Source organism: Malaclemys terrapin, chromosome 13 (assembly GCF_027887155.1).
Source record: "Malaclemys terrapin pileata isolate rMalTer1 chromosome 13, rMalTer1.hap1, whole genome shotgun sequence".
NCBI lineage: Eukaryota > Metazoa > Chordata > Testudines > Emydidae > Malaclemys > Malaclemys terrapin.
In genome coordinates, this window is record NC_071517.1 from 12,823,376 (window position 1) to 12,837,851 (window position 14,476).

General features: G+C 41.7%; 1 protein-coding gene across 3 annotated transcripts in view; it reads right to left on the reverse strand.

The window, feature by feature from the left end:
• Positions 1–14,476, reverse strand: part of ABCC3 (ATP binding cassette subfamily C member 3) — a 72,870-nt gene that overhangs the window by 19,566 nt on the left and 38,828 nt on the right. For all 3 annotated transcript variants that reach the window (XM_054047165.1, XM_054047167.1, XM_054047166.1), the window contains exons 9-18: positions 13,221–13,398; positions 12,507–12,668; positions 11,042–11,134; positions 8,491–8,694; positions 6,948–7,094; positions 6,459–6,546; positions 5,295–5,361; positions 1,660–1,786; positions 1,072–1,248; positions 13–180 (exon numbers count right to left, since the gene is read on the reverse strand). In XM_054047165.1, coding sequence (XP_053903140.1) covers positions 13–180; positions 1,072–1,248; positions 1,660–1,786; positions 5,295–5,361; positions 6,459–6,546; positions 6,948–7,094; positions 8,491–8,694; positions 11,042–11,134; positions 12,507–12,668; positions 13,221–13,398 — 1,411 coding nt within the window. The remainder of the gene's footprint in view (positions 1–12; positions 181–1,071; positions 1,249–1,659; positions 1,787–5,294; positions 5,362–6,458; positions 6,547–6,947; positions 7,095–8,490; positions 8,695–11,041; positions 11,135–12,506; positions 12,669–13,220; positions 13,399–14,476) is intronic.

Consider the following 14,476-nt stretch of genomic DNA (forward strand, 5'->3'; position numbering starts at 1 on the left):
ACACAGGCTTACTTTTCCTTTAAGTGCCCCTTCTGGTCCAATAACGTTGTCAAAGATGTGCTTAGCAACGTGGGAATCCACAGCTGAAAGAGGGTCATCTAACAGGTACACATCAGCGTCACTGAACACAGCGCGGGCAATGCTCACTCTCTGCCTTTGGCCACCCGAGAGATTGATGCCCTGCAAGGTGGAAGGAGAGGACAAAATACATCACCTACAACACAATTTAATCCAAGCAATAGCAGGGGCATCCTTACGGCTCACAGGCACTCAGATGCTATGGTGATGGGCACAGCAGAAGGGCCTGAATAGAATAGCACAGGTAGAGTTGAAGGGGGAAACGGAACTCTAATAAAGCTGCTTGTGCATGCACTGCTATCTGAAAGGAAAGAATTTGGCAACTTACAAATGGAAAATTATTTGTAGCAACTTACAAGAGCCCTGGAACCAAATGAATTCTTAAATGGGGCTGCTAAAAATCAAAACCAAAATCTGCCAAATGAGACACAAAACACAAATTCAAAGCAAGATTCAGCTGAAACGGTAATGTTTGCCACATTGTTCCTGCTTTCCAGGTGATTCAATATATCCACTCATGGTCACACAACACTGCCCACGCTGGCATGAAACTTGTGAGCCTCTGCAAAACCATCTTTAGTTTGGGAAACAGTTGTGTAACAAGCTGATTTCTATTTTGAATATGGAGTTAGGAGAGGATCCTATACCATGCTTGGTGTGAGTTGTATCACATTCCCACCACGTGGAGGAGCATGGATTCTGAAACTGCCATGGACAGAATTCCTTAGCACACTCGGAACTTGATTGGGAGTGGAGGATGCTCCGTATCTCACAAGATCAGGTCTATGATCCCCAGTCAGCAAAGCACTTCATCACGCACTTAGAGTTAAGCCCATACTTAAGAGCTTTGTTTAACAGGATGGACTTAAACATAAGCTTAAAGTTAAGCATCTGCTTAAAAACTTTGCTGGATCAAGGTCTAAATATAAAGCATTATTTCTATCGCACAGACAGAGCAGACATCATTGTGCATGTTGCGAGTAAGGGCCTTACCTTCTCTCCTATCTCAGTATGATCTCCCCCTGGAAGTACTTCAAGGTCAGTTTTTAAAGCACAGGCCTCCAGGACATTTTGGTACTTCTGTTCATTATGTTGTTGGCCAAACAAAATATTATCTTTCAGGGTGGCATTCTGAATCCAGGCTTGTTGTGGAACATAAGCAACAGATCCCTAAAATGAAAAAAAACAAACCTCTGTGATTTACTATTCATTGTGGAATGGATTTACCTTTAATGAACTGTGATTTACAATTACAGAGCTAATTCAAATCTATATGTAATATGCACATACATAGTCACACACTACAGTACATATATATTGTACATACACATGCACTAATTGCTGATGTACAGTAGAAATTTCAGGAAAAACCACAACTGTTTAATTTAATGAAACGTAATGAGCAAAACCCAAACAAGCATCCAGAGAAGTTGGTAAAAGTACAGACAGCCCTGAATTCTCTGTCCAAGCTGACTATATATACATAGCGTATTAATATATAACAATTCACTATGTGCATGTATATAATATGCTAGGTGTGTTCATACATTATTTTGACGTACCATCCTATCTAGAACCCACCTTCACTGCCACATGTCCTTCTAGCTTTTCCATTTCACCAAGAAGAGCTGATACCAGTGAAGACTTCCCACAGCCAACATGGCCAACAACAGCAACCAAAGAACCACTGGGGACCAACAAATTTATACTGTGGAGGAAATAGGCTGAAAATTAATTAAACGTTAGTTTACTAAAGACATTACAGCTCCTTTAGTCAGGTCTGATGTATGCACTCACAATCCCCCCCTACCTCAGCAAATGCACATAAAGCGATATAGTAAATGTAGCTGGGTTGTTGGTTCCCCCCACCACTTCTTTTTAAGCATGCTTATTATGAGTATTATTTGTACTGAAGTAGCACATAGGAGCCCCACTTATGATTCAGGACAATTTCCTCATTACCCGTGCAGTATGTGTAACCCACACACCTCCTGGGTGTGGTGTTGTGTCCCATCTAGTGGCACCGAGACCACTTAGAGAGATTAATGAGTGTGCTGCTCTACAGCCAGTTGGCTTTTAGCTCATGCAGTAGAGGCTCATGCACTAAGCTCCAGCGGTCCTAGGTTCAATCCCGCCGATGACTGGGGTCTGTCAGTGTTACATATGCACCAAATTCATTGAGAGTATCAGAAGAGCTGGTAGCAATGCCTATAGATAAGGTTGACCTACACTTTCCATTATAAGACCCTGTTTACAAATTATATCAGTTTATTGGTTACAAAGGTTTAGCAGATAAAATAAAAAAAGAACAAGTTAAAAATCACTTAGAAAAGTTAGATGCCTGCAAGTCACCAGGGCCTGATGAAATGCATCCTAGAATACTAAAGGAGCTAAGAGAGGAGGTATCTGAGCCTCTAGCTATTATCTTTGGAAAATCATGGGAGACGGGAGAGATTCCAGAAGACGGAAGAGGGCAAATATAGTGCCCATCTATAAAAAGGGAAATAAAAACAACCCAGGAAACTACAGACCAGTTAGTTTAACTTCTGTGCCAGGGAAGATAATGGAGCAAGTAATTAAGGAAATCATCTCCAAACACTTGGAAGGTGGTAAGGTGATAGGGAACAGCCAGCATGGATTTGTGAAGAACAAATCATGTCAAACCAATCTGATAGCTTTCTTTGATAGGATAACGAGCCTTGTGGATAAGGGTGAAGCTGTGGATGTGGTATACCTAGACTTTGGTAAGACATTTGATACGGTCTCGCATGATATTCTTATCGATAAACTAGGCAAATACAATTTAGATGGGGCTACTATAAGGTGGGTGCATAACTGGCTGGATAACCGTACTCAGAGAGTTATTATTAATGGTTCCCAATCCTGCTGGAAAGGCATAACAAGTGGGGTACCGCAGGGGTCTGTTTTGGGACCAGCTCTATTCAATATCTTCATCAACGACTTCGATATTGGCATAGAAAGTACGCTTATTAAGTTTGCGGATGATACCAAACTGGGAGGGATTGCAACTGCTTTGGAGGACAGGGTCATAATTCAAAATGATCTGGACAAATTGGAGAAATGGTCTGAGGTAAACAGGATGAAGTTTAACAAAGACAAATGCAAAGTGCTCCACTTAGGAAGAAAAAAATCAGTTTCACACATACAGAATGGGAAGAGACTGTCTAGGAAGGAGTACGGCAGAAAGGGATCTAGGGGTTATAGTGGACCACAAGCTAAATATGAGTCAACAGTGTGATGCTGTTGCAAAAAAAGCAAACATGATTCTGGGATGTATTAACAGGTGTGTTGTGAGCAAGATACGAGAAGTCATTCTTCCGCTCTACTCTGTTCTGGTTAGGCCTCAGCCGGAGTATTGTGTCCAGTTCTGGGCACCACATTTTAAAAAAGATGCGGAGAAATTGGAAAGGGTCTAGAGAAGAGCAACAAGAATGATTAAAGGTCTTGAGAACATGACCTATGAAGGAAGGCTGAAAGAATTGGGTTTGTTTAGTTTGGAAAAGAGAAGACTGAGAGGGGACATGATAGCAGTTTTCAGGTATTTAAAAGGGTGTCATAAGGAGGAGGGAGAGAACTTGTTCACCTTAGCCTCTAAGGATAGAACCAGAAGCAATGGGTTTAAACTGCAGCAAGGGAGGTCTAGGTTGGACATTAGGAAAAAGTTCCTAACTGTCAGGGTGGTTAAACACTGGAATAAATTGCCTAGGGAGGTTGTGGAATCTCCATCTCTGGAGATATTTAAGAGTAGGTTAGATAAATGGCTATCAGGGATGGTCTAGACAGTATTTGGTCCTGCCATGTGGGCAGGGGACTGGACTTGATGACCTCTCGAGGTCCCTTCCAGTCCTAGAATTTATGAAAAAGGGTTAATAACCTTTTTGGAAGGAATCAGATGATCTCAGGGCCTTTCTCAGCAAGAACACCTGGCTGGAAATGTTGAGGGATTAAGTGCCTTGTTTAAACCATTTAACTTAAAATATTTATAGTGCTAGTAAATAGAATTGATAATGGCACGACAGGGGAAAGCAAAACCCTTCCAAATATAATTTTCTTCCAAAATGGTCTAAAGTCTTGACTCAGGCCCTAATTCTCCTACAGATCTGTATGATTGGACCCCTCTACTTTACATAGTCCCTCTGAAGTCAATGCCAGCCCCATATGCACAGAACTAGACGCAGAATTGGGACCGGAGCCATTCCTCAGACTCCTTTCATTACCTACAGGAGCTTTTCATATGTAACCAAGCTTTCAAAAAAGCATTCAAAGCAGGATTGACCACCAAAATTCAAAACCTTTCCTCATTATCCTCCATATCCAGTAGCATATTCCCCTCCCCAGCATTTTAAGGGACAGTGATTTTGGTGGCTAATAATTCTAGTTACAACTGCATGGATCTTTCAGAATGAAACCCCAGAACAGGGAAGTTCCCCTGGTTTCAGATTTTGTTACAAAACACAAGCTGTCTCTGTTGAGCTTCTTGCAGAACCTGCGCTTTTCAAGCAGGCCGGAGCCACGGCAAAGTTTCTACTTACGCAACAGTGTGCTAACGTGTTATAAATGCTCGAGTGCCTTTGATTTTGACCTGAAACTAGGCAAAATGTGCAACTTTTTAGCCACAATTAGATTTGACTTTGTTCAAACGGGGGGTCAAACCAAAACTGGGAGGCTCGGGGAGAAGGCTGCAAATAGAGGTTCTCAAAAAGACCCTGAGATACCACGGGGATGGGTATGACCCAAAATCCTTCGAAGAACAGAAAAAGTGTTCTTATGTCCGTGAACTAAAGTCTTCAAGGCCCAACATGTACATCCTAACTCTCTCAATAGCACTACTAGCAGCCCATCAGATAATCTGATTTTCCCGGTCAACAGATTGGGCCAGTAAATATGTATTATTTACATTAGAAATTAATTTAATCCATCTGTCCCTTAATCTACCTACGATATGCCCGTCATTGCAGTTTCTAGGCTCTGTAATATTTAGGCTTTGTACAGCATAATAATATGGGACAAGCAAATTGGTCTGATGTTTAAAAAACAAAGAGGTGTGCAGGAGATTGGATAATATAACTTTGTAACAATGAAACCGAACGCCCTACTGGTTTAACGTTAAACAACCTTGAAACTGATTTCGCTAGAGACAACAAACAGAGGGAAGCAGGTAGGTGCTGTACTGGAATTGTATAAAGAAATCTTACTCTTTCAGAGACGGCTTCAGCTCCTTTGCCCAGCTGAATGTCCCATTTGTTACAGTGATGGCGTAGCCTGTACAACAGAACATAATAGAGAGGGTGGGAAAAGTGTTGTGCATAATGGTGCTGAGTGAGGCCTTTCTACTGAAAAGGGAGAACAGTTGGAGGACATTTATTTATACAACACTACGGAAGTTTTGTGTTCATTTCCATTCCCTTTTCTCTTGGCACGGGAAGTAACATTTGTGGTCTGCTCAGTCACAAGGGAACACTGTTCAGAGTAAATGAAATCACAGAACTGAGACATGAGAAAGCTGTTTATCTCCCTGCCCCAGCAGGACTGGTCCCTAGAGCAGCTTATCACCTGAATTGCCCAGTACAGTTTTCAACATCCCGCTGTGATAATTACATCACATCACATCACTCAAGGGACTATTCCATAGTCAGTAAAAGGTTGGCAGTTTGCTGGGGAGGTCCATGTCCAAGTTTAGGCCTGTCATATTGCTGACCTAACAAGTTACAGATCATCAGGCTTTATTCATTTTCTTGTGGAATGGTAGGCCTGTAATAGTAATCACATGGCAGCTGCCTTGCATCTCCTGCCCCCTTCGAATCTTGAAGACAAAAGAAGCTTTAAATCAAACAACAACAAGAATGCGTTACAGGAGAACGCTTCATGAATCTTATGAGATCAGACCGTTTTCTGACTGAATCTGGGATCCTGTGCCTCTGGCAGTGGCCAACAGAAGTAAGTGACCTTCCCTGCCCCCCAAAACCTGCGTATCACCCCTATGCATTTATGCAATGCCAAACATGGCCCTGCCTGGCCCCTGATGATCAGCTGATGCTCCAAAGCATGATACGCTGTTAGTATCCATTACATTACAAATACAGACTCAAATACAGAGCATTTTAAAAGAACAGCTCATGCCTCACGAATACAGCCAGAAACCTTGGTAGTTTCCACATTGTCTTGAGGGCAAACAAGCATTTTCCAGGAAAGGACTTCCTTTCTGAATTCACAGGCATTATTATTAATTGATTCTTTTGTAATCCAAGTAGCCTATTGATAAATATTGCAAGTTTGGGGTTTTCTATGCACTCTCCCTCTCCAAACCCACACAGACACACACATGCACACCCCCATCATTCACACCATCTCCTCTTTACCTGGAGTAACCACCTTGGTTTCCACACAATTTGGATCAAGCTCATCGTGACTCAGGAACTGCTGAATTCTCTTCAGGGAAACACTTGTCTAACAAAAAAAAGGGAGGCATTATTTCATAGTCTTTAAAACGAGAAACCAGTCTCCTTCCCGTCAGGAGGGAAGCAGGCTCATGCTTTTACCATGTGGAGTTCATGAACCATGACTCATTCCTTCCCTGGGATGGGTTGTAGCCCAAACGTCAAGATCTGAGCTGTGTCATTTTTGAGATAAAGTAAATTTGCTTAAGTGAAGCAAAACTCACACGAAATGCCACAAAACACAGGCTCGTTCACAAGCAACAAGGCTGGTAATAGTGCAGTGCTACTAAAAGAACATTAAAAAGAGTATGGGAGACACCTTGAATTGTCATATTTCACAGTCCAGTTTAAAATCAAGAGATACCATTGTTTTTTGAATTTGAAGCAAATAATGAACAAGACCTTCCTTACCTGTGCAAGGTTGCTAATGACCTGTGGAAGCATGTTGAGTGGAAACCTTAGGATATTAAACAAGGAGAGGGAGACAAAGGCTTTCTCTGCATCCAGAATATTATTTTCATCCACACTGACATATACTGCAAATGTGGTCAGTGCAACCTGAAAGCCAGAAAGTGTGTTTGATCAAAAAAGCCCTCTTGATTTGTTAAGAGCATTCAGGCCTAACTGATAACGTTAGAAATAAAATCATTGGAGTCAGAACTGGACCAATTCTCTACTGCTTTTTATCTTTTCATATATCAAATCCCAATGTGCTTTAAAAGACAAGCCATTGTACCACACAAATGATGCTAATGTCTACAGAACAAGACTATTTGCTGATTATATTTCATTGAAAGTTGAGATTTAAAGAAGAACTGCAAGACTCTTGTGAGTACATAAAAGTTTAAGGTGTATTTATTAGGGTGTGGTTTGTGCTCTGTGACAAGTTCAGGCCACTTTCTTGTTCCTTCCACTCCAACTTGTTCATTGTTAACTTCAGTATCATTGGCCATTGGAGACTAACCACAAAAACATAAACCAAGGAGTCTTGGCAGGAAAGCAAAGGAGAAACTCATTTTCTAGTAAGTCAAGAAGGAATTTCTTAGTATTTACTGCATAGGATACTTGGCTTCTATTCCCAACTATGCCACGGACTCTGTGTAACCTTGTGCATCCCTCCATAAAATAGGGACAATAATATTTACCACTCACAAAATAGCTACAATCACACACAACAAGCTAGTGGGGACTGGTGATGAGAATGCATGAGATCTACAGCTAAATCAAAGGGAATTTAACAGGAAAGTCTGAGAGGGAGGAAAGAATGTGGCTCTTCACCTGCCCCCAATGTCTGTGTCTATGTCGTATGAGGGCATAGTGAGGAGAACTGCTCAGGAACTTTGAGACAAAATATTTTTTCATCAGAAATGCCAATTTAAAACCAATCTTTTCCCCACAAACAATTTCATGAAAAAGTTTCCCGTTACATTTCAGAATTGTTGACACTTCCCATTTTGACATTTCCAGAATGAAAAAAGTTCAGTTTTTAAGGTCAAAATGACTTTTCATTTAAAAAATTAAGTTCAAGTAAAATAAATAAATACATAAAATGAGGCTGAAATCTATACAAGACATTCTGATTAACCCAATATAAAACCCCCTACTCTCCCCCTGATTTTTGGTGCACAATATTTTTCAAGATTTCGACTTTTTGTCTTGATTTGGGACGGAAACATTTTTTGAAATCTCAAAAATTTCCACAGGATGGGAAAGCTATTTTGTGCCCAGCTCTAACTGTGAGACGTCACTTAAAAATTACTTTGATGAACAGTGTCACAGAACAGTAAAGTATTAAATTGTTTTAAAGCGTATGTATGATTTTTAAATATACATGTTTATTCCAATACCCATTTGATATGCAGACAGTCTATTTAAGGGCTCTGCATTTCACCTTCTATTTTGTGCCCTGATAGCTTTCATACCTATTTGTGGAAGCAATACAAATGAAGTTTACCAGAAATGGTGCGCTGATCCATGCAAAGGTGGACAAAGAATTTAGATATGCTGCTTTCTTCAGAACCCGGAGCTCATTCTTTCGTATCTCCAGCACTTTCTCCTGGAAGGATGGTTCCCACGCGTAAAGCTTCAGAACCTTTATGCCACTCAGAATCTCATTCATTAGTTTAATGCGGGAATCTTTATACCGCATCTGTTCCACCTAAATTATTCCGAATAACATTGTTAAAAAAAAAATCTATCTATATTTTTAGGCAGACACAAAAGGCAGGCAGTGTATCACATAAATTGTTAGAAATACAAGTGCATTCTAATCAACTTTATTGTCTAGGGGTAAATTTTCAAAAGTGTCTTCCAGTGGGACTTAGGCACTATTGAAAATGCTACCCTAATTCTTTCCTTTCTTTATTTAGATTTTTACTGATGTACAATTTTAGAAGTGCCTATTTAAATGTCTGGGTGCCCTTCATTATTTAGCAGTGTATTTTAACGAAAACCGTCTCCACTCCATTATCCCCAGATCAAATCCCCAGGATAGAATGTGGATATAATAAAAAATTAAATGTAACACCTCACCTGCTTGGAATCCACACACTCTCTACTCAGCCCTAACCACCTCCTTATAGGTCAAGGGAGAAAAGAAATGCTAATATTTATTAGGTAGTGATTAACTGGCAGATCTGTTGGCTGTCTCAAGGTTTTGTGGAATGTAAGTATATTGTTCTGCTACTAAAGCTGAAGCTATTGTCACTATTTACATTTACTTTTCAATTCTGACACTATTTAACCTCAAGGGTTGGGCTCTTTACCTTAAAAAAAAAAAAAAAAAAAAAAAAAAAAAAAAAAAAAAAAAAACCTAACTCCTAACAGTCACTAAGAGATTATGACATCCCATTACTCAGCATAATCTCTTAGCTGGATTTTTCCAGCTACAAGCCAAAGGACTTTGTTGCATTAGTATTGCACTACTCATGGAGTGTGGATGACCACAGAAATTGCTAATGGAACAAAGGTTCCTTTCATCTTAAAGTCAGCAGTTCAAATTTGGCCAGGGTTGGCACGGATGAAAGGCATCTTCATCTGTTGACTTTCCAATAGTCTACAAGAAATGAATTGGCAGTTTTAATTTCTACCTTAGAGGATAGAAATCCATAGCACAAGTACACCAACACATCTGCCCTCTTTCTAGGCACTCACAGTTAGGGTGACTGGATGTGCTGTTTTTAAAGGGACAGTCCCGTTTTGGGGGACTTTTTCTTATATAGGCGCCTATTACCTCCAACCCCCTGTCCTGTTTTTTCACAGTTGCTATCTGGTCACCCTACTCACAGTAGGGGCCACCAACTGAATGGAGATGAGGGAATTATCCTCTTGTCCCAGTAGAGGTCCCCTTCAGACTGGGGGTTGCTTGGAAGAGCAGCTGGCATCATTCTGCACATCTTTCGCTTGAACAGTGAATCATTCAAACACTCAATTTTCTTGCTTGCACTAGGGGAGGTCTGTGAGGAGACCTGGCTCTTTAAATTATTAGTGCAATCTCCATTAGTATTAAAATTGTTAGCACTAACTAAAATGAAACTTGTTCAGTTTAGCTCATGGATGGTAAGAGATGAGATTCTGCAGATAACGTGTAACGATTTAATCTGGACTCAGTCTGGCTGACAACCTCTGTTTATCACTAAGAATAGCTCTTATATTTGCTCTTATGTACTCAAAGCAAACAAAATAATAGCCTAATCTTCTGTATACATTTGTCCTTCTTGTGGCCATGATCCCACAGAGGGATCCAACCTTGGAGACCCGGCTCATTAATTACTCGCCCAAGCTTTCTTCAGGGCCCCTTTCATTTCATCTATGGCTTTGATCCAAAGTCAAGTCAAAGAGCCTCTTACAAGGGATTTTCTCAAGCAGCTGAGGTCTGGAATGCAGATTTGTTTGTTTAAAAAAAAAATAAAAAAAAAAGGTGGTATGGGAAGGTTAAAAAAAAAAAGAGAGAGAGAGAGAGAGAAAGTATTGTCTTTACGTTTCAGTGACTTCTTTTAAAATACTCCCCTGCAGTGTTTGCAACTCAAACACAATAGCATTTGGCTTGTGTCAGAGAATGTAATAAAAAATGACCTGTCCAGCTTCAATATTCAAGCCGAGTGAAATGCAAAACAGGACCCAAGCAACATCAATGGAGAAAAGTAACATCAGATTTTAAAGATTCATGAAGCTGAATCACTGAGTTATTTGTAGTAACACAGGGAAGGAATGTAAAAAAAAAAATGGAGTGGGATTTTCAACAGTGTTCAGTGCTGGCCTCCCTCTGCTCCTAAGGAAATCAATGGTAAAACTGTCATTGATTTCAATGGGAGCAGCAGAATTAAGCCAACACTGGATGATACTGAAAAGTCCCATTCATGATTCTTTTGATTGACAGCATCTCATCCAACGTACACAAACACATTGCACTTTCGATTCAATAGGCACTAAAAAGACTCTGACTCCTTCCACCTTTCTAGAAGAGCCACCACCTTGGGTTATGGACTATTCTTAACGTTACCTACCTGGAACGCTCTGGTTTTTATCGCAATTGCAGCATTCAATGGGATTAGTAAGATCATCACTGCAACCCCCGCCAACACAGAAGGCCCTAAAGTCTTGATAGGAAAAGAGACAATGTAAGTTGTTGCTCTCCATGAAATAAGGTCATCTCTGGTAGATAGCATGGAAAGAAGCTGGGTTTGGTAAAGAATAAGCGATTGCTTCACTAACACGTATTTGAAACAACAGTGTGAATTTCCACCCTCCCACTGGGGCATTCTGACTCTGCTTCCCCTCTTCTTGTTGTATAAAGTCTAGATCACAGTATTGATCGGGAGCGACCAGTACTATACTAGCATCGATGATATCTGAGAGTTCTTGCAATTTATTTGTGAAATTGCTCATGGTGGAAGGGGAATACAGCAGTGGACTAATGCAAATAGAGCATCTTAATAGATGTAGAGAGCACCACCACAACCTCAGAAAAAAAAAATACAGTCCGTATATGAAAAGATACCAAATATTTACAGGCAGGGAATGGAGAACCGAGAGGGAGGGCATTTCCCCTGACTTCTCTCTGATACAGGGAACTGTAATTGACAAAAAACCCCAATCACCCTGAATGTTAATACATGAGGGAGGGCACCCTCAGCCTGAGTCAGAGGGTCTGTCTCTGTATTTGGACATAAAATGCTACAAAGTCACCAGTGGCTCATTATGTCGCTGTGTACTGCAAAGTTAGATTATTTTACAGCAGTAAGAAAGAGAAAACCTCTAAAGCAGTGGTCTCCAACATTTTTACCCAAGATCACTTTGCCCCAGCCCGGAGCCCCCTCCTGCACCTCCCCACACCACTCCCGGAAGGGGCCAACGTGCCCCTGCGGCCCCTGGGGGGCTCCGTGCGCTGCCTCCCGTAGCTCTCCTGGCCAATAGGAGCTGCAGGAGCGGTACTTGCAGGCAGGAGCAGTGCACAAAAGGAGACCCCCTGTCCCCGCGGCCACACTAGCCACTTCCGGGAGTAGGGTGACCAGACAGAGCAAGTGTGAAAAATCGGGACAGGAGTGGGGGGTAATAGGAGCCTATATAAGAAAAAGACCCAAAAATCAGGACTGTCCCTATAAAACTGGGACATCTGGTCACCCTATCCAGGAGCGGCGTGGGGCCGGGGTAGGGAGTCTGCCTTAGTGGCAGCCATGCTGCACTGCCGGAGATCATGATTGACTGGGAGATCTTCTAGGATCGACCAGGCAATCGCGATCGACTGGTTGGTGACCACTGCTCTAAAGGGTGTAACAGCCTGAAGTCCACTCATCCAGGGTACATTTATTCAATCAAATGCAGGAAATTTGGTAAGTTGGTGTCAATCATTCTATGCCAAAACAAGACAGATGAGAGGAGGTTTCTGAAAATGGTGGCGAATTCAACAAACAAAAACCAGGCTGTGTGTCACTGATATAAAAACTATGACAAATGTGATGGTTCCTGTACCTGCCAGAGGAAGTATAAAGCTAGACAAATCTGAAGTGGTGCCGACCATAACATGTTCAGGAAAGTCACCAAATCCATGAACCGCTGGGCATCCACTGACATTAAGTTGACAATTTCTCCAACAGTAGAGGAGCGCTTTGCTGAGTTTGTGATCACCAAGGACTGAAAAGTGAGAGACCCTGATAATTATCGATCTTGGACACATGCGGAGAAATGCAGATAATAAATCCTCAGGGAATAGGAAAGCCAGATACCCTACTAAGTAGATACTTCTCCAGTAGGAATAAAACAATGAAGTCAATCCTAAATCATCTTTAATTCATTTGGAGAATAAAATTTCACGAGACATATTTTGTTTTGCGCTCCTCCATTTTGATCAGTACATGATGCCTCTTTATTAGATATCATCTCAGAAAATAATTGTATGTTATGACTAAGGATGCACCTCTTGATTCTGAATATTTAAATAAAACCAGTATTTGACTGTGCCATGTTTGGTGATCCAACAACACACCTACACTCAGCTGCTACTTTCTGAAAGTACTTTAAGGTGCAGTGAGGCATTTTAGAAAACTGAGCATTCATTTTATTTTCCAGGAAACTGCTTTCTCCCCATAATCGTGAGCCTGTTCTCTCCTTATTGTCTAATGGCTAAGATCACTCCTCCTTGGCTATATATAGTTGCATTGACCAATTACATGCTTCCAGTCTTACCTTTCTGTATATCATCCCAGTGATGCCAGTTCTCAGCCTCATCCCAGTAACAAAGCAGTACTGGAAATGTTGGTGAAGTATTATAGTCTGCAGCACAGCAGAGAAAAACATCAAAGCTGCAATCAAAAATCCCCACCAGGATGGGGCATCTTTATCCTTAATGAAGCCAATTAATATGCTGTTTTTAAGAAAGTTGGGGAAGAAAAACAAAACAAGGAGAGAGATTAATGGGACATAACATAACACAGCACATAGCTTCTCTTATCCATAGCAGGGGGGAGGGATAGCTCAGTGGTTTGAGCATTGGCCTGCTAAACCCAGGGTTGAGAGTTCAAACCTTGAGGGGGCTATTTAGGGATCTGGGGCAAAAATCAGTACTTGGTCCTGCTAGTGAAGGCAGGGGGCTGGACTCAATGACCTTCAAGGTCCCTTCCAGTTCTAAGAGATAGGATATCTCAATTTAAAAAGGTTGCCACATACTCCCTTTTCTCACAAATGACAAAAATTTCTCCTGGTTACAAGCTAGGTTATGGCTTTATTCAAATAGCATTAGATACAACAGCTAAACATTAGATCTTGCCAGAGAGAAAGCCCAGTTGTGAACTAACCAGCAATAGATGGACTACAAGGCCGAACATCAGGCTCTGCTGAGCTCCAGCCTCTATAATGCACTGTTCCTTATCTGGCCTCTCTAAGTAGCTCCATGTAGCTGCAAATTGAGTGACACATGCAGTGGGACACCAGCCTGTCTACTACATAAGGCAGGTGTAGGAGACTGGACTCACCCTAAGAGCACTCCCTAGTGTCAAGTTAAGGCATTACAGGGACACATCTCTAATGCCCCACTGGCAGCCACTTCCATAGCCCCTCAATAGCATGTCTCCATCTCCGCCTTCTGTGGCCTGGCCCTCTGGAAGTTCGGTCCCCTTCTGCGGTTATGAAAGTCCAATCAAACAGTCAACACCAACATTCCAAAACAAACCCGCGTCTGTCCTTCTTGAGCTAATTGTGCTGCTACCCACTGCTTCTTCTCAGGGTTTTCCTCACTGCATCCCTTCCACAGGGACGCCAGCAGCTTCCCCCAGCAATCTCCCTATTTCTTCCAAGTCCTACCTCCGGCCCTTCACAGACAAGAGTCTATTTCACTCACTGTGACGCCGTCTCTGCTGGAGAGCCATGGTTCTCCTGCGGCTCTCTCCCAGCTGAGCTCCCTCAGCCTACTTACAAATGCCAAAGGGCTAATGGATCCCCACCTA